We start from the raw sequence: 20,145 nt of genomic DNA on the forward strand, positions 1-20,145 counted from the left end.
TCAAAGGGACTGTTTAAGCCTCAGCTTGCCTGTACCTCAGGGCAGTGGTTCTCCAAGTGGGGTCCACAGACCAACAGCACCTGCCTCTCATGGGCTGGTCAGAAATACAAGGGCTCCAGCTCCTCCCAGACGAGTGAATCAGAAACTCTGAGAGTGGGTAAGGCGGTCTGCTTTCCACACGCCATCCAGGGCTCCCTCAGATTTGAGCTGCTGCCTTAGTGGGTGGCCGCACAAGTGAACTTAGAGGCCTGGGGAAAAGTGAGCCTTTGTTTGCCTGAGCACCCCGGGAATCCTGAGGGTTTCCAGAATGTCACCAAACTTCTTCAGAGGGTCTCTCAGCCCAGCAAACAGTGAGAAAGGGTACCCACATTTTCTGATGCGGAGGACGTTTTCCCACAGTGCTCTCTCTTCTGGAGAGCCAGGGATGTCCCGGCTGCTGTTCAGAAGCCCAGAGAGTTCTGCAGTCCTCCCACAGTATTCTCTGGGGTCTGGAGAGCCTCCGTAAACCGGCTTGCTTCACACGGGGTGAGGGCCCATCTCATGAAGAGGGAGGAGCTATAACTTAGCCCGCACACACGCTTACAGAGGCTCAAAGGTGAAAACTGAAGCCAGGATGTGGGGTTGAGGGATGGCAGTGTCTCCATGGAACTGCCTGAGTAGACTCACTTGTTACTCCCTGCTGCCAGAGGAAGAAGCCGTAGGAATGAACAGACTTTTCTCTGCTTCTCGGGAGGTGAGCGCTTCCTTGTGCTGCTCCTCCATGTGCTCTGCAGTCCAGGAGATCAGGGATAGAAAGAACTTTCCTAATAACTTCCCTGCTCATTCTCTATTCTCTGCCCCGGATGATCTTAGGCTCCATGAATTTTGTCAGGAGCTTGACCCAGCTCACATGCCCTGCCCTTTGCAGAGTCTGGCCCACAGCCAGCTTTCTTCCCCTGCTCTTGTTTCCCACTCACTCCTATGACTCACCTCCTACTTTCTCACCAGTGCTAAACCACAGAGCAGCCAGAGACATCAGGCAAAATGAGAAAGAAGGAAAGAAAGCACTGCTTATTAATCACCCCTTCTTATTTCACTGAATCCTCACACAACTCTGTGAGAAATACAGAGGTATATAGACCATGATCCTCAATTTATAAATACAGAGGTATATAGACCATTATCCTCAATAGATTAAGTAGCTGAGGCTTAAAGAAATTAAGTAATTGCCCAGGGTCACACAGCTACCAGGTGTCAGAGCTTGTTTTCGGATCCAGTTGTATCCGATGCTAAAGCCCAGTTTTTCCCTTCCACCTTGCTACCACCAGGAACTAATTCACCTAAAGAAATGGGCCTTGAGGAACTGAGTCACTCTATATTTTTGAGAAGATTTCTAAGTTGAAATGAGGTTCCCTTTGTGTCAAGATGTTTGTAAGTTCCATGTAGTCTCCAGTAGTTTTTGTAGCAGGAGCTAGCCTAGAGACTTCCCAGAGCCTTGTGTTTCATTATAAGCATCTGCCTGTAGTGTGTGATCAGGACTCAAGAGTGTAGGGTAGATTCCATGCCCAAGGAAGCTGTGTGAAAAAGAAGGTAAGAATTTTGGTTCCTCTTGCTTTTGTTGCAGTGACAGCCCTCACGGAGAGACTACCTCGGCTGAGGACTCAACCCAGGATGTGACCGCAGAGCACCACACCAGTGATGACGGTACGAGCCCCAAGCGGGGTCCCGGGCCGCTGGGGCGTGAAGCAGGACGGAGCGGTGACACATCCTGTGCCCCTGCTGACCACTCCCGCCCTGCGGTCTCCCGGAGCTGCCCCCCGCTCTCTTGGCTCCCACGCTCACTCTGTCCCTTTCTTGGAGGGACAGCCCACCCCTCAGGTCGAGGAGTCTCTGTGTTAGAGCAGAGGTGCAGGGCTGGACCTCAGCCCTCAGCCCTCCGCCCTCTCGCCCCAGCTCCCTGCGCCTCACCCACCTCCCAGCTCCGGTCTCATCTGGCTGTCTCGCCAGCGTACTGCCGGTCCCTTGTCACAGCCCAGACTCCTGCCAGGTAGCTGGAGACCAAAGTGAAGGAGCGCTCATTCGAAAACCAGTGAGCCCGGGGAATAGTGAAGCTGGATGCCAAGAACCCAGCAGAAGCAAGCCAGAGTGGGGTGGGAATCAGGACGCAGAAACCACATGCTCTCACGCCTGCCGACTGGAAAAATTGACCCTTTCCAAAGCGCAGACATGCACTGCGCGGCCTGGTGGTTGTGCGTCCAGAGCTGGAATGCACAGCTGTCGTCCGTGGGCCTTGGCGGTGCCCATGATTTATTAGGGTCTGTCCGGCCAGCACATTCCCTGTCTTGCCAACAGTTCTGCACCTCCATTTCTGGATCGCCTGGGCTCTGGAAGTCTCGGCAGCTGACAGGGGGCCTCAGAATTTTCTGGGCACGAGAACGAAATGGCACAATCTTCAGTGTTCCCTGCTCCCTGCCTTGCCATGAATTCTGCAATCCTAGGCCAGTTTTTAAAGGAGAAAAAAAAATTACGATTGCTTATTTGGCTCCTAAGGTCAAATGGATCAATATGATAATTTGCTGTACAGTGGGAGGAGAGTCAATGAACTAGGGAAATCTGTATTTGATTAGAGCCTAGTGTTCCCCAGCACTGCCAGAGGCTTTATGTCTTATCTCTTACTCCCTAATGAAATTGATAGAGCTGCTATTTAATAGTTAAGAAAACTAAGGCCAGAGACAAACCCAAGGCTGTACAGAACTGAGCCTGGGGTATTTAGACAGGCCTGCTGTAGTGAATTCTCCAGCAGACCCAACAGCCCTGAGTGTCTAGGTGTGGTCTTGTTTGAGAGCAGTGTTTCTTTCCACGACTCAGAATATCTGACTTTAACCCTGGGTTCCTGATTTCTGGGATCTTTTCTTTTTGCTCTCCAACCTCTCCCTGCAGCCCAGAGCAGAGCATGAAATGATACAGTAGTAACAGTGACTGATACAGGCAGGGCTTACTCTGGGCCATCACTGTTCTGAGCACTTTTACAAATGGTTATTTATTGACTCCTCATGCCGACTTCATGAAAAAGGCACTATTCTTATCCTCATTTTATACACGAGGAAACGGAAGCTTATACAGAAGTAGAAGTACATTGCCTTTGTAAGCCTCTGTTAATTTTTCAAATCACTTCCATGTGTATTTTTCCATGTATTGGTCGCAAAATATAGTTCCATGTTTTGCTCTTTGGAAGCTGATTAGGTAAGTTATTTTCTCTTTATAGAGACCAAAATTTCATGTTCTAGTAGGGGGAATGGATAACCTAAATAGATTATTTAAAATGCAATAATAAGTGTTCTAAATTAATGGAGTTATTTTACAGCCAAAAAGGAAATAATGCTTACAACTACAGTATGGCAGGTTCGATGACAGGGGTTGGCATAAAGCACTATGGAAACACAAAGGAAGTTACTCGAGGAAGCAAGCGAGGTTTGAGTTGTGATTCAGTGTGTTTCATCGGGCAGGTGAGAGAGAAAGAGGGATTCCAGGTGGAGGGAACAGCAGGAGCAAGGGCAAGGAAGGGCATGCGAGTGCTTTCAGGGGTTTGCACCATCTGCTCAGGAGTCGCTGGCTATTGTATGTCATCCGTGACTTATGCTCACACTAGCTTATCTTCCCACCACTGTGAGTTCAGTTAACTGGGCTCTTCCACCCAGTTGCCGAGTCTGTGAGTCCAAGCAGCCTGTGTTTCCTTCTCTCCACCCCTCTCAGAGTGTGAGCCCATCGAGGCCATTGCCAAGTTTGACTATGTGGGCCGCACAGCCCGAGAGCTGTCCTTCAAGAAGGGGGCATCTTTGCTGCTTTACCAGCGGGCTTCCGACGACTGGTGGGAAGGCCGGCACAACGGCATCGACGGTCTCATCCCCCATCAGTACATCGTGGTCCAAGACACGTACGTTGGGCGCCCTGCACCCTTAGGGGCCCCTGGCCGCCCTGTGGGGGTGAATCCTCACTTTTGGAGCCCGGGAGGGTGAGGGAGACCAGCCCTAGGGGGCGCCAGCACAGCCTGCAAGCGCTGCTCTTCCTTGGAAAGGTGCCCAGTGTCAGAGACTCTGGGGAGAATTGTTTTCAATCTCTCCACTCTACTCCTCTGCCAGTCACATCTCCGCCATCCCCAGCCCATGCTCATCCACATTTATACCTGATGAGTGATAATGAGGGCTAATTATTCAACCACTTACAGTTCCTTTCTGGAACAATCAGGTTGGGAAAACATTTTGATTTCTCTTACCCTTTTTTTTTTTAAAACAATCGTGTTCACCCCAACCTGTTGGGTCACTGATGGCACTTTTCCACTTGTAAATGAAAATGTTGAGCTCATTTTCTAGTAGAAATGTAGCTTAAGCAGCTTTGTGGAAATAACCCAGCTCATTTAATGAGGTTGACTTGGGGAAAGACAGGGGAGAGGAGGGGGAGGAACGTCGGGGAGCCGAGGGCTGTGGGGCAATCGCAGACAGACTTCCTCGCGTGGGCTGTCTGTAGAGTCCCACTCCTCGAGGCCGTGTCTCCCCGTCAGGAAGGCTTTTCCCCGTAGCCCCCCAGACCTGCCCTCATGCCCTAGCACCCCGCCTCTGCCCCCGACTCCCCTTGGATACGATGCTATCAGTGTTTTTAGTCCTTCCCTTAATATTATTTTTTAAAGGTTGATATCCTGAATGAGTCTGCACCCTCCCAAGCCTCTCCCCGGCTCGCTCTGCGGGGAAGTCCTCTCTCTGTTGATAACATCGCATACCTGGTGGCCGTCTGTGCGCGGACAGGACCCTCCCAAACTTAGCATTATGACTTCACCACAGGACCGAGAGAAGATGAATTGTGGGGGAGAAGGGGCTTTCTTTGTCATCAGTAGCCAGAGGGGCCGGGAGAGCAGTGGCGAGAAGTGGGACCGGCTTGGACGCTCTTAAGCGGGGCTGGATGCGCTACGACAGAGTGTGGCAGGGTCCTGCCTCAACGCCGGCACCTCCAGAGCCGCGGCAGAGCTGACTGTCCCTCCCCAGTGCTGCTCGGGACCTGAGCACATAAACCGCAACCTGCAGGAAGGTGGCCCGGCACAGCGGCCCCAGGAGAGCGGCGAGGGGTAGAAGGCAGATGCCGCGATCCAGGTGTCCCCTAGCCAAGCTTTCCGGAGGAGCTGAGGACCCTGCAGGACTCGGCAGGATTATTTATTTGTATTTAAGCGACCCTCCAGAGGCCCGTAGCTCCCCTTGCCTCCGCTCCCCTAGCCCAGCCAGGCGTCGCTGCTGCCTCAGAGCCATTGCGGGGTCGCGTGTGTGTTGGGGGGGCCATCTTGCCGATTTAACACTGCTTTTTGTGTTGTTGTTTCCCCCTCCTCCCTGCCTGCCTGCCCCTCCTGCCCCAGCGAGGACGGTGTCGTGGAGAGGTCCAGCCCCAAGTCTGAGATTGAGGTCATTTCTGAGCCACCTGAAGAAAAGGTGACAGCCAGAGCGGGGGCCAGCTGTCCCAGTGGGGGTCATGTAGCCGATATTTATCTTGCAAACATCAACAAGTAAGCTCTGCTTTTCATTTTCTGCTCCCCTGAATGACTTGCGACACCCAGCCTCGCCCTCTGGCCTAACCGCCCCCTCCGTCCCTGTGCTGCGCGTAGGGCCCCCGCTGCCTGGCCTGGCCGCTTGCATGTGCCCGCGGCTGCCGCAGGGCAGACAGGGCCGAGGAGACGTCCGCAGGCCCGGCGCGGCCGTCACCCTGAGGCCCGGGTACACCCCGCTGTCCCCACAGCGGCTGTCCGCTCAGACCTTCCCGGCCGTCCGACTGCTAAAACTCTGGCCAAAGCTGCAGTCACTTCACGCAGCTTAGTTTTGTACTGTTTCTCAGAGGCGCCTTCTCATTTTCAGTTTTGACTCCAATAATAGTCTGACGTCTTCCTTGGCCCTGTCTGTTCAAAAATCCAAAGTCTCATGTGTCTGCAGCCAGGTTCACGTTGCCCCCGATGGTCTATTTTCCCGCGTGTCTGTCTCCCCCTCGTCCTGCGTTCACTCCCCTGAAGGAAAGGAGACCACTCCCCACCCCCACGGAAAGCTCCGTCCTGAGATCTTCATTCATTGCCTAATGCTGGCTCCCTTTCCTCTTGCCCTTTCACACCAGAAGAAATAACTTGCCATTTTCCCCTACCGCTTTAGCCAGTGTATGATCCTACCCTACTAGTCCTTGTGCAGATGCCCACTTCCATCCAGCAGGCTCATAACTCTGGCCCCCGGCTTTCCTTGTGGCTGTTAGCAACATCCTGGGGTTTTTACTCCACTCACGCCTGATCTGGCCGTCTAGAGGGATTCCACGCCCGTGTGCTGCTGCCTCCCCTAGAGACATTCAGGTTATTGGAGAACTAATCTCATCTCAAGGGGCCAGACACCAAGTCCCAAAGCCTACAGACCTCTTTCCGCCAGACCCTGAAACCTGGCCCAGTGCCAGCAGGATGACAAGCCCCAGGGCGCTCCCGATGAATATGGATTGGCGATGATGTACAGCTTTTATTCCCCTCTGGCTTTGGAGGAATGAAATGATTTGCACATTGAAAACCTGTTAACCGTAGCCTCTGGATACTGAAACTGGAAGGAGAATAAAAGATGCTTGTTGTTTTTAAACTGCACCAGGTCGCCCAGATCTCTTGGCTTTATTCCAACCAGACGGTAGCAGGGGGAGTGTTTGGGGCACGTGGCTCTTTTCCATCTCTTTCACCCTCTTCTTCGTAAAGTAGCTGATTCAGCTCACTTAGCCAGTATAGTTCTAATTTAAATCAGACTGGTAAAAAAGACTGAGGATTTTATTCACTTCCCTCCAGCTTCATACCCTGTTGGGAGGGCCAGCTAGTAAAACGTTAACTGTGGGCTGATCACATTTTCTTCCTTATTTACAAGTCTGTGTTAATTATAAGCCTATAATCATAAGGTTGTAAGCCTATAATTAACCCAGAAACCAAGGCAAGGTCGGTAGAGGGAGAGTTAGCTAATTAGTCGGGTACATATTTTTAAGCCGTCATATATTTGTTGCCATTTGTACAAAGGAATTGTAGAGAGTAGTAGCCAGAATAGTCAACAGATGAACATCTGGTACAGTTCCTGTGAACTCCTTGGTTGGGGTATCAGGATGGGCTCTTGGAGGACGTGGTCTGCCCAGACTACCCGCTGGTCAGGGGTGAGCAGCGGTTCCCCGGCACATCTTGCCCTTCGGACTGATCCAGCCGTGCCTCCCGCCCCACTCACCTCTCCCCCGCAGTGCTCCTTCTCTCCTGAGTGCCCTGGGTTCTCTCTTGTCCCTGGACCTTCCCATTTGCTGTCTCCTCACCCAGTCGATTCTCCTCCCATCAAGACTCAATCTGACAGTTGACCTCTTTGGGGGAAGCCTTTCTGACACCCCCGAATTCCTCAGGGCTGAGTTAGGTGCCCTTATTCTGTATTCCCAAAGCAATCTCAGGACCCAAGCTGGACTCAGATCCCTTGAAACCAGGAGCCCTATCTCCCTCTCTTTACATCCTGGGGGCCTGGCCCACACCAGCCGCTCCATACGTCTGCCTCCTCAGCAGTTTTGGCCTTGTGAGTCAGCCCTCCTCAAGTGGAAAGAGGAAATCAGCAAAGAGTTACCAGGGTGTGGCCTTTCGTTTCTGAGCACCTGCTGCTGTACTGAGTCATTCAGAGAGGAATGAGACGTTCCCTGCTCGGAGCGCTCGGTCTGGCAAGGTGAACACCATCACACCGGGAACTAAAAAGTGGTTCCACAGACGCCCTGAAGGAACAGAACCGAGAGGGATCGAGTCTGCCTACCACTGGGGGTGGGTGCCAGAAAAGACTTTGCAGAGGAAGAAAAGTCATTTCAACTGGACCTTATAAGACTGAGGACATCCTTTACCCACTCAACAGTGGCTGACCCCCAAGGCTAAAGCTACTGAGGCAGGCAGCTTCATGAGTGGCGACAATGTGCCAGATCCCATTTATGACGAGGAAGACCTCCCCAGTGAATAAGACCAGGACTGGCTAGAATCCTGGCCCTGCCCCAAGGACTAGCTCCTTATCTTCAGGGCCTACCATGCTGGGCCTTCCCTTCTTCCATCCCCAACTCCCACCTCAGCCTCAGAGGCCCTTAGTAGATTCAAGATCAGAGCTGCCCAGTGGCCATCCCAAACCAAAAGTTTCATTGTCTCTTACTTTAGATCTTTTAAATCTGATTCCAAGAGATAATGAAATTACTCGGCAGTAGGCAACACCCATATGAGTAGGATTCTGCCAAACCATTTCATCTGAGAGCCTTAGTGGGCTGAAACAAATTGACTCAGAGCCTGGATTCAGCCCAGTGCTGGGTGACTTAGGGTCATATAGATGTATGCCCAACCTAGAAAATGCACAAATGTGGCCCGAGCTCTGTAGCATTGCAGCCTCTTGAAAAATACTCCGTTCCATGTCTGCAGAGTAAGCAACGACAGCCTCTTGCCAAAGCCCAAAATAATTGCAGTCTCGTTAGTGGACTAAGAAACATGCTAAAATTTGGGAAAGTCAACTCTCCTTTTACCATCAGTTTCCTATCTACTTGGTAATGGAGAGACTTTTTTCCTATCTGGGGCCTGGTTTCCACTCAAAGCAGGTAATGGAGGGTGCCTTTTCATGAGTCTGTCTCCCATTAGAAACTTTCACTTAATCAGACATTTCTTCTGACAGCACCTTACATCTCAAGAAATCAAAGCCTATGACCACCAAGTAAGTATCCGTTTCTCCTTTGCCCAGGTCGGGGGTGGCAGGGGGACAGACCCAGAGAAAGCCAGGGAAGGTGAAACAAGAGTCCTCTCCTTCCCGGAGTCCCTGGGTGCCCATACCTGCCTCTGTCTCACTCATCCTGGCTTCCTCGGAGCCAGGGCTACCTGATGACACTGCCCCCTCTGTTTGTCATTGAAGGCAAAGAAAGCGGCCAGAATCTGGGAGCATCCGGAAAACATTTCGGAGCGATGGCCACGGGCTGAGCAGTTCCCTGACTGATTCCGCCTCCCCGGGGGTGGGGGCTAGCTGCCGCCCGTCTTCCCAGCCCATCCTGAGCCAGAGCCTCCCCAAGGAAGGGCCGGATAAGTGTTCCATCAGCGGGCATGGAAGCCTCAACTCCATCAGCCGCCACTCGTCGCTGAAGAATCGGCTGGACAGTCCACAGATCCGGAAGACGGTGACAGCAGGAAGGTCAAAAAGCTTCAATAACCACCGGCCCATGGACCCTGAGGTCATTGCACAGGTAACTAGGGGCTCTTGGGCAAATAGGTACCATGAGTCTATGCTCATCACTGCTGCTTATGTCGTCCACGCTCATGACGGTGAGACTTGAGTCAGAAATGTGCCTTGTACATTATACACTGAGTTCAGGCTCTGTCGGACACCTAGACCTGATAACATGACTTTCCAAGAAATTCATTGACCCCTCTCTCCCCAGAAAGAACTCAAAGACAGAATAAAAGAATGCAGGTTTCTTGCTCATACATGGGCTATTTGCAAACCTGTTGTAATTTTTAAAGCTAGTAGTTACAGATGGAGAATTTCTGATGGAGCCCATTCAGCCCAAGTTTTGAGTCTTGAGACCCTGGTAGATTTCAGTGAAATTGCCCAAGTGGTGAGACTCAGAGGTGGTTCTGGCCACCTTTTCATATCCGTATGCTATCCTCATCATCCCTGAGGCTAATCTCTTGTTCCTAATGATAGACCAATGACCAATCAATAATCTGCTCCTAGGTTGTGAAGGACCCAGATTACTCTGCCACTGGGGACTTGGGTACCAGAAAGGTTTCCAACCCAGGCTTCCAGAGACAGTGGAGATGAGCCCCCTGGTTACAGGGTCTTCGTCCATGTATGCATCACACTGACAAATCTCTGTTTTCCATGAAATTGTTAGAGATCCAGCCCCACCTCTAAAAATCCGACTCTCGGGGCCACTCCAAGCAGTTCACTCAGACGTCTCTCCCAACTCTATAACTTTCATTAGACCAGGTAGGAACTAAGGGCTCACTGCTGCCCTTTTTTGTCTCAACTGAGTTGAGAGTCTCCTCACCCCAACTTCCAGGGGCAATAGAGACTGGGTGTGGTCTCTATTGGCTTAATTGTGGTGCTCTGCTTAGGGAGGGTGTACCTGGCAAGCACAGTATTAAGCTATGGGCCTGAGATGTCCTGCTTGGCTAGCCTTCTGTTTTCGTGTCTCCCCTTAAGCTCTTGGCTGCTATCCGCCTTGCACTGCAGGAATCCTCCCAGCTCCCTCTTTGGCCAGGTGTTAGGAATGTCAGGATAGCTACATACATAACCTTAGCTGCAGAGCAGGACCAAGGAGGGAGGCAGTTCTTTCTGAACAATTTTAAGGTTTGAGAGCATCGGAGGAATGAGTGAAATTGAACCACTGTCAACAGAAAGCATAGATCACCCTATAGGCCTTTGCTTAAAACTTGCAATTTTTCCATGTGAGTTTAATCCCAAGGGAGGAGTCGTGTGGTTGTTTGGAGGTGCCAGACAGAGTGTGTGGAGACGAGGGGAGGAAGCTGGGAGGTCTTCCTGGGAGGCAGCTGGCTGCATACAACGGGTCTTTGGTTCTGCCTTGAGCCCCTGAGCTACGGCTGCTGTTTCCTACTATCTGGTGTAGTGACCTGATGGAGATTGGCCTATGTGGGCTCTGGCGCCCCCTCCTGGTCACTCCTTGGTCCCCTCCCATGGTGATGGGTGGAAGGAAATGGCTTCATCAAGATGGACACTCTCATGGGGTAGGGTGGGGCACGGTGGGGGTGGGGGAGTGTCCTGATGAATACGGGGCCAGGGCTCTTGAACGCTCTCTCAGCCCTTGAGGAGGAAGGCCTAACCCTCATAACCTTTGGCCTTTAAATTCCAAGATAACAAAGATCATACTTCATCTCTACCACTTTAAAAAATATATATTTTATTATGTACAGTTTCAAGCAAAAGTAGAGTATTTATCCCGTGGATATTGAATCCCATGTACTCATGACCAAACTCCTGGCCACTCCTAACTCATCCACCTTTCTACTCCCTGCTGGATTACATGTCATCTTATCCAGGTGGCTCAATGGTAAAGAATCTGCCTGCCAAGCAGGAGACGTGGGTTCGATCCTTGGGTCGGGAAGATCCCCTGGAGAAAGCAGTGGCAACCCACTCCAGTATTCTTGCCTGGGAGATTCCAGGGACAGAGGGGCCTGCTGGGCTCTAGTCCATGGGGTTGCAAAAGAGTCAGACATGACTTAGCTAATAAACAACAACAATCTCCAGAGATACATCAGTGCATGTGTGTAAAACCTGAGGGCTGTATTTAAAAAGAATCTCAACCACTGTCTCTAAAGTTGGGTGGGCAGGGAACCTCATGAGAATGAAAGTCTTCCCCTCCCATCGGAACACCCACATGTTAAAGGGTTTGGGCCGGATAAAATCACCTGGACATCTCCTTGCAGGGGGTTTCTCCACGATTAAACCCACGTTGTTGGAATAGGACCTTGGCGAGGGCGCTTCTCTCTCCGTGAGCCTCACGCCCTCCTTTCTCCCGTCCGCAGGATATTGAGGCGACCATGAACTCTGCCCTGAATGAGCTGCGGGAGCTGGAGAGGCAGAGCAGCGTCAAGCACGCGCCGGACGTGGTTCTGGACACCTTGGAGCCCCTCAAGACCTCCCCCGTGGTGGCGCCCACGTCGGAGCCCTCCAGCCCGCTGCACGCCCAGCTGCTCAAGGACCCCGAGCCGGCCTTCCAGCGCAGCGCCAGCACAGCGGGGGACATCGCCTGCGCCTTCCGGCCCGTCAAGTCTGTCAAGATGGCGGCGCCCCTCAAGCCTCCGGCCACGCGGCCCAAGCCCGCCGTCTTCCCCAAAACGAACGCCACCAGCCCGGGCGTCGGCTCCTCCGCCTCCCCACAGTCCACTGACAAGTCTTGTACTGTCTGAGGGGCGTAATTTAATTCTCCTAGACAAGGGGACTAGAGGGACTGACTGTTATTAAAAACCTTCCTATTTAACTAGTTGGGGACTTCAGTTGAAACTTAGGTTCTAAGTTGTTCTTGCCTTCCCGTCACCCAAAACCTTGAGAATGAAGCCCTCGGTATCGCCCTGCCCCCGGCCCCCTGCCGCCCCCAGCCGTCGTAACCCAGCCAGCTACAGTACATGCAGTCCTTAGGTTAGCCGGAGATGGATGTGTCCACCATCAGTCACTGTGAAGCCTGGTGAGGCCCGTCACGGGCCCTGGGCTAGCGGCCCGCCCCCGCGGACACCGGCCGCCGAGCCAGACGGCCGGCCGCCGGCAGCGGCTCTCGGTGGCGTCTTGTTTGGGTACTGATTATGGAGGATCACATACAGCCCATGCTCCGTTTTACACACAAACACACACACACACACACGTAGGTTTTTCTAGTCTCTGGCACGTGTAGCCTCCCCTGGTCCTAGATAGACCGTCTCTTTGTAAGTTATTGCGGCAGTTCACACAGCAGCCACCAGGGGTCTCTGTTTCCGTTACAAATCTCATTCTGTTTGGGCCAGAGAACCTAGCCTTTGCAATCTCTCCATCATACGAAATCTAGCAGGATGGGACTCGATCCTGTAAACTGTCTGGGGTTGGGACTTTCTGTCTTCTTTCTATTGGTGTGAATTGGTCATTGGTGTTTGCTTTTGCTCTCCTCCATTCTCTGGAACTACAACCCAATCTTATTATGGAACTTCTAAAGTTTTTCTGAATGTATAGACATTTCTCGGGGTCCTATCTTTGTGTCTGATGGACCATTTTCCATTTAAGACATTTTCCTGTATAAGACAGTTTTATAGTTGGTTCCTTTTAGGGTAAAGAGTCTTAAGAAAGTTTTATTGTATTTGTGGCAGGTTTGGAAAAGGTAAGAAATGGGTCCCTCCTCCCGCTTTTTTGGGTACTTAAGACATAAGATTTATTATCCTATTGAAAATTAAATCCAGCTTTGCTAATCCTAAAATCGTTCCCAAATGAAAATTTATTCTAAGTTTACCCCCTAGTTGGGTCATTCTACAAGGTCTCTCTTCAGGGACCAATGGGGCTTAGGGAGCCCTAGTTAGATTAAAGAGAGACAGAGCCCCTTAAAACTGATCTCTATTTATCTGGACAAGGACAACTAAGAGAACTCTGGCCTCATGGGCTTTAAAATCTTTCCAAGGCCTGAATTTAAGAAAATCAAAAATTGGATGCTGACTCTTTTGGACCCCCTTTGGCCTTTATGGTTCTCCTCCAAAAAGCAAAAAAGCTTGTCTGCTTTAATCACTCTCCAGATCTGGTCCCAGCTCCCCCAACTCTCCCAGCATCATGCTGTCCCAGGGAAACCAGACCTAGGGATAGGCACGCCCCAGGCTCATGGGTCTCAGACGACTACTTGAGTTAAAGCTGAAACTCATTCCTCTTCTCTGTTTTCTGGTGTTTAAAGCTGCACTTTTTGCCTTGTTTCTCACAGTTTAGGAAAGATAGTGGGTTGCCATTCAGATAGGAAAATCTAAATTGTCTTAACTTTGGCCTAAAAGATCCTTTCCGAATCAACATTTGGAAGCTGGTAGTCGTCTCTGTGGAAAGCGGTAGGATTTTCCTCCTTCAGCGTGAAGGAAAAGAGGAGCTCTATGGAAAGTTGCTAGTTAGAAAAGCAGCCTGCAGCATCAGGAAAATCATCCCATGGGCCAGGATGGAAAGATGAAGAGCTCCTTCAGTGAGTGTGTCAGCCTGTGGGAGGCAACCCACAGTCCTCCGGATTCTCAGCTTCTTTGCTCTGTGTGGTGGCCTGACCTGTCTGTCACCGGAACTTACGCAGGCCCTGAGCCAACAGAGGGCTTTCATAGCCAAGGATCTGTTTCCTTGCTGAAAATGAAACCCCACCCTTCACTTGACATTCCTTCTGATCCGACTGGTCAAAATTGGTGCCCGTACCTGCCCTTTTCCTCTTTTCCTGGCACGTCCTTCTCTCAAGAAAGAAAAAGCAAAGCCTCCCTAATGACAACACCTTGGACCTGTTCCGTTGCTCCTGCCTTAGGTCTCTTTCAGCCCTGTACCTGACTTGCGTTCACCATCCCTGCGGTCAGGGCCCATCTGCTGATCTGCATCACGGACTGGACGGTGTGTGAGTGCTCATCTGCTACCCCCTCTCCGGGCGCTGAGTTGTCTTCCCCTCTCTGGTGCTCCTGACACCGATGAGATGGTCCTGCCCTGAGGACTAGGAACCCCAGGAGGAGAGTCCTCGGCAGAGCTCATTGCGATCAACTGGAATCGAGGTTACACACTGTGATTTTTACACCGAAAAGCCAAGCAGAGCTGGCCACCCAGGGTCTCGGGAGATCAGTTTTCCTCAGATTAGCTTCCTAAACCAGCATGATGCTTCAAAGAGCCCCACTCTGCCCCTGGAGGCCTGGATCCTTTTCCTGGTGTGGACTCGGATGGGTCAGTCTTTGGGACACAGAGGTGGGGTGGAGCTACCAGCATCCCAGTTTGAAAAAGAGAGGAGTTTGCAGCCAGCAGCCTGTAAACTGGAAACACTGGTCTCAGCCAACCTCCTCAGGGCGCCCTGGTTTCTCCCCAAAGAGATGAGCAGAGATGACGCCAGCAACAGGATGAACAGACCACTGGAAGGGCTGGTGCATACGTACTATGTTCAGAAGAGAAGTTAGATCTTCCAGGGAATTGCAATGTTGTGACGTCTGACTTGTATGTCACGTTTGTGTAAAATGGTATATTCTTTAAAATAGTGTTGATAACTGGAATATTGTATGTATGCTTGGAGATGCTTTGTGTGAACCTAAGACTGTCACTCAACAGATGTTGGATTGGGGAAAATCCAAAGCACAACTTCTAAATAAAATACATTTTTAGGTTTCGATGCTGCAGTTTCTGTCCCTTCTCCACTCCTTGACATCTCCAATCCAGGAGTCCCACTGCCTGGGGGGGATTTTGATTCATCCGCGGTTAATAGAGCCCTGCCTGGCAACAGGAGAGATGGGGAGACCTCAGGAGCCAACCATCTCCTCCCTTCCCCAGCAAGACACAGCAGAGGTGCGCCTGGAGTGTGGATTTTTCCCCCAGCATTTTCATCTAGCCCATGTGTGGAAGCTAAGAGACTGTGTAGCAAGTCTTCCAGCCTCTCCATTGGGCAGTCTGTTGCCATGAGAACCGTTTCCTTCACAGAATCCACCTCCCCTGTTTTCAGTGAGGACTGTTCTCATTGCTGTCTCTAGTCAGATTTCCCCACTTGCAGGAGTGGAGCCTGCAAAGTTGCTTGGAAGCTTTACCAGCCACAGCCGAGGTTGACTGAAGGTTTTATTTCTTCCACAATCAAAGCCCAGGGTCATTCTGCCCTTGGCAGCCCCCTGCCTCTGCAAGAAGGGCTGACGCACGTGTTTGTGCTGCTGGCGCGGGGTGGGAGGCAATGCTTTCTTCTCCCTCAGATTTTGACTCTAGCAGATCATAAATTCAAGGGTGACGTTATTCAAAGGTAATCATTTGAAACGCATCCTGGCGCCCCCTCGGGCCCACACTTATATTTAGTGAGCTTATTCTAATACTGGAGGCCCCTGGGGTGGATCTGATCTCATACCTTATGTTCAAGGGTCACACAAGGTATCCTATCCCAGACATGTTACATCCTCTCTTAGGTTTGCCATTGCCACCTGCTTTTGGTATATTTTTTGTTTGCTTTCTCATGCCCTTCTAACATGTCATCTCTTCTCCCTCATTTTATCGTAAAGCTCCAGCTTGATCCTCTCTTGCTGGGCCCTTGGCCTTGGTTAAGTCAGAGTTGAAGCTGTTCTGCCTCCCTGTGCTGTGGATGAGTTATCACTCCTAGGAGTAGGTTACGAGCTGTGAGATGGAGCTCCTGCTTACGCTGCAAGCAGAGGACCCAAAAAGCCTTTTCAGGAAGTCCTAAGGCATAGGCCGGAGAAGGCACTGGCGACCCACTCCAGTACTCCTGCCTGGAGAATCCCATGGACAGAGGAGCCTGGTGGGCTGCAGTCCATGGGGTCACTAAGAGTCAGACACGACTGAGCAGCTTCACTTTCACTTTTCACTTTCCTGCATTGGAGAAGGCAATGACAACCTACTCCAGTGTTCTTGCCTGGAGACTCCCAGGGACAGGGGAGCCCGGTGGGCTGCCGTCTATGGGGTCGCACAGAGTCGGACACAACTGAAGTGACTTAGCAGCAGCAGCAGCAAGGCATAGGCAGGTGATCCTTTTGGGGTCCCCTTATCTCACATATTCTGATGGGAGCATGATAGAAACTGGTGACAATGAACACTGTCAAAAAACACTCATTTCATCTAAATAGAAACCAAAAAAGAAGACCAGGTGGGTCTAAATTTAGGAAATAGTCTTTATGATGATCTAACTTAAATGTGTATATCCAAGGGCATATGAAGCTTTCTTTCACTCGGGAGTCAGAAACCCTGCACATTACATATGCCAAAGACTTTCACTAGTCAGTTAAGCCTCACTGTGCACCAAGCACTGTGATACAGTACTGAACAGGAGAAATAGATAATAGAGCTTCCTGGTTTCAGGGAGGACAGAGAAATAAGCAAAATAAGTGTTACCCTAAAAATAATAAGATAGTGAGTGCCAGGGGAAAGAAGTAGAAAAGTACTCAAGAATTCTGCTTGGCCTGGTCAAACTGAAATGACTTATTAGGCATCTGGGTGGAAATATCAAATAACTCTTGGATATGGAGATTTAGAGACAGATCACACCTGAACACAAATTTAGAAGCTATTATGTTATAGACGTATTCCAACTAGGAGATTCCCGGGAAGAACACACAAATGGGCGGAAAGAGAAGGCCCCAATAATTAGAGATCCAGCGGAGAAGAAGGAGCCAGCAGAGAGGGCAACAGGAGCAAGTGATAGAGGCAGGTGGCTGGGGAGTCAGAAATCCCAGGGAGGAAGTGCTCCAACAAGGATCGGCTGCAGGGTAGATGAGGCCAGTGGAGAAAGGTCACGCTTGTCAACAGCACCTGCCTTAGGAAACAAGCTGACCGGAGTGAGTTGGCAGCACACGGGAAGGGTCCGGACAGGGAGTCAAACTGCTTGGCAGTTCATTCAAGGCTTTCCTTTGAATGCTTAGTCACTCAGTCGTGTCCAGCTCTGCGACCCCAGGGATTGTAGCCTGCCAGGCTCCCCTGTCCATGGGGATTCTCCAGGCAAGAATCCAGGAGTGGCTTGCCATTTCCTTCTCTAGGCTGCTTTGATGGGGGGGGGGCACATCAAAAGGTGTCAAGGGCCCAGGTTTTTCTTTTTAAAATGGACAAGGTGGGGGCAGGTTTGCTCAAGGGCAGGACTCAGTAGAATGAGGGTGAAATTTCAGAGCACAGATGGAAGGGCCGCCCAGCCTGGGAAGCTGCGCTTTGTCCATCTCAGGGGAGGGTAGGTGGGGAGTGGAGGTGGGGTGGGACGATGAGGGTGTTGCCTGTCCATCGCTACTTTATTTCCAGCAAAGTTAGAGGCAAAGCCTCTAGGTGAGCGCATGGGAGGGGATGCGAGGAGGAGGTCTCGAGAGTTAGGAGGATGAGTGAAGCGCTCCCTTTTCCACACCGAGGACGACCACACGCGGTGGCTGGTGAGCCCCCACCGCACCTTCTCCTGCCGCCAGCGGCCGGGCCCTCCTTCCCCTGCCCAGAGCTCCTCCGAGACCTGCTCGCCAGCCCTTCAGAAATGTCTGCTGAGGACTCGCTGCTCCCACTTCCACAAAGCCCCACCTCGCCCTGCCTTTCCTCTCCTCTAAGGCTCTGGGCAGGTGAGGCAGCTGACAAACAGCTGAGCAGTGGGCCCTGCACCTCGTTTTGCTCCCACACCGAGTGGATGAGAACGGTCAAGGGCTTGCTCAAGGCGAGTGAGTCGCAACTCAGACCTCAGATGGCAAAGCCCTGTCCTTCCCGTGACACCACTCCGCCTCCCTCTGGAGCAGCAGACGTGCGCTTTCTCCCTGAGAGCTGCCATCAGAGATCCCCAGCACCGCACCTCGGGTCCTTCTGCTTCCTCTGAATTGCCACTTCTACGTCGACGACGACTCAGAGCCACTCGGGAGAATGTGACGAGGCCTCTCACAGACTCCCTCAGAAGCCCGCCAGCATCCTGACTGCCACAGGGGCCCAGCTGGGACCAGCGGCCCCAAACCACAGGCCAGACACTCGCTCATTCTGTCCACAGAGAAGTGTGACCTCCCAGAGGCCAGCGGAGCTCGGAGTGTCCCCTCGTGGCAGCCCCCTGCCCACCGCACACCCCTGTGCTTCTGCATGCTTTCCCGCCATCTGCAATGCGGAACCTCCAACCCCCTTGTCTCCCTCCTCCCTCCAGAGTCTGGTTGAGTATCTTTTCTTCTCACAAACCCTCCTTGGGCATCAACGGTCCCTCCTCCCTGCAGCCCCCCTCTGCCAAGTTCACAAAGTCCCTCCCTGCTGACGCCTCTTTCTCACACTCCTGGCAGTGGAGCTGGGGGCGCCTAGGTCTCCCCTTCCGTCTTCAGCACACAGCGCCCACAGGGCCGGCTTCCTTGTAGATGCTAGACACACAGCCATCGCACGCGAGAGCAAGGGTGCTGGTGAGGACCAGACAGGCTCACTGGGGGCAAATGAGGCGAGCTTTAGCCATAGGCTGGCGAAGTTGCAAATCTCAGTGACTTAAAACAACAAAGGTAGATTTCTCACCAAGGTTACACATCCCTTTCTTGTGGGCCATCAAGGGGTGGGCGGGGGGCTCTTCTCCATGGTCACTCAGGGACCCAGACTGATCACCACATCTGACAGAGTCACACTGTCACAGGGGCTGGTGGGGGGCGGGAGGGGGGAGCGGGGTGTTCTAAATCAGTGATTAAATGCTTTGGTTAAGAAAACACGTGGGGACTTCCCTGGCAGCGCAGTGTATAAGAATCCACCTGCCAATGCAGGAGACACAGGTTCAATCCCTGGTCCAGGAAGATTCTACATGTTGCAGGAGCAGCTAAGCCTGCGCGCCACGACCACTGAGCCTGAGCTCTAGAGGCTACGGGCTGCAGCTGCTGAGGCCCATGCATCTAGAGCCCGTGCCCTGCAACAAAAGAAGCCACCTCACAGCAACCAGGAGTAGCCTCTGTTCGCTTCAACAGGAGAAAGTCCATGCAAAGCAACAAATACCCAGTGCAGGAAAAAAAAAAGGGGGGGGGGGGGGGGGGGAAATGACAGCAAAAAAATTTAAAGAAAGGAAACAAATTAAATTAAAAAAATAGAAATCACATGGCCCCGCCAAATCGGAGGGTCTCAAGGAAGTACAAGTTCTACCGTATAGCAGGCAGGGGGAAAGCTGGGAATCCTGAGTGCAGAAGAGGTCTGAGGGATGTTTCTCCTGGTCCTGCTGTGCGGCAGGGCAGCCCCTCTGGGTCACACCAGTACCTCTGCCTGCGGGGTGGGGGGCAGGGAGAGGCACCTCTGAGATCACCGTCTCCTGTCCTGGTGTCACTGGGCTGGGGGTGGGGCTGCGGAGGAAACCAGCAGGTGTGGTGTGGGAAAGTCCCTCCAGCTTTCTACTGAAACATGGAATTTCCTGGCTTTAACCATTTCTTATCCACTGCCATCTGGGAGCTGGCCAGAGCTGGGCAGACCTCTCCAGCCTTCTCGGGAACTTGACCGGGGGATCTGGAGTCCGACTGGGCTGTTGGCACACCTGCGTCCAGCCTCAGCTGGTCTCTGAAGATCATGGGAGAACTCCCGAAGGTGTGTGAACCTCGGCGACCTCAGTGTCTGTAAGGCACTGTGCAGTTCCCCAGGCATTCCCAAGTGGGCTGTGCCGTCACCCTCACACCCGGCGGGGTAAATGGGACTGTCCTCAGGCCTCGGGTGAGAAGACCGTCTGGCAGGGGTCTGTGCTGTGCGCGAGGTCGCCCTGGAGGGCATAACCTGGGCTCCAGCGCTTCCTCGCAGACCTCTGCAGGCTCCCTGGAAAGATGAGTCAGACCAAACTCCTAGAAGTGGCTGGCCGAAGGTCCTGGACCTCCCTGGGCTCCTGGGTGTGGGAAGCTGGCTTTCCCAGGCAGTTCTTCACTCAGTTAACTGGCCCAACCTGCTCTGTAGACTGTGGGCAGAGTTCCAAACGTCCCTGCTCGGGCGAACCACAGGGAGATACAGAAATAGCAGCCCGCGGCCCACCACA

The 20,145-nt window shown here is 52.2% G+C and overlaps 1 protein-coding gene across 5 annotated transcripts in view; it reads left to right on the top strand.

The window, feature by feature from the left end:
- Positions 1–14,850, top strand: part of SRGAP2 (SLIT-ROBO Rho GTPase activating protein 2) — a 249,214-nt gene extending 234,364 nt beyond the window's left edge. For 2 of the 5 annotated variants that reach the window (XM_061159935.1, XM_061159936.1), the window contains exons 19-24: positions 1,604–1,683; positions 3,733–3,913; positions 5,378–5,524; positions 8,682–8,720; positions 8,916–9,240; positions 11,543–14,850. In XM_061159935.1, the coding sequence (XP_061015918.1) occupies positions 1,604–1,683; positions 3,733–3,913; positions 5,378–5,524; positions 8,682–8,720; positions 8,916–9,240; positions 11,543–11,926 (1,156 nt within the window). In that variant the 3' untranslated portion in view covers positions 11,927–14,850. Of the gene's footprint in view, positions 1–1,603; positions 1,684–3,732; positions 3,914–4,663; positions 5,525–8,681; positions 8,721–8,915; positions 9,241–11,542 lie in introns of those variants that run through there. The other 3 variants (XM_061159937.1, XM_061159938.1, XM_061159939.1) reach the window with 2 other exon arrangements.
- Positions 14,851–20,145: the final 5,295 nt, after the last annotated feature.

This window comes from Dama dama, chromosome 14 (assembly GCF_033118175.1).
Source record: "Dama dama isolate Ldn47 chromosome 14, ASM3311817v1, whole genome shotgun sequence".
NCBI lineage: Eukaryota > Metazoa > Chordata > Mammalia > Artiodactyla > Cervidae > Dama > Dama dama.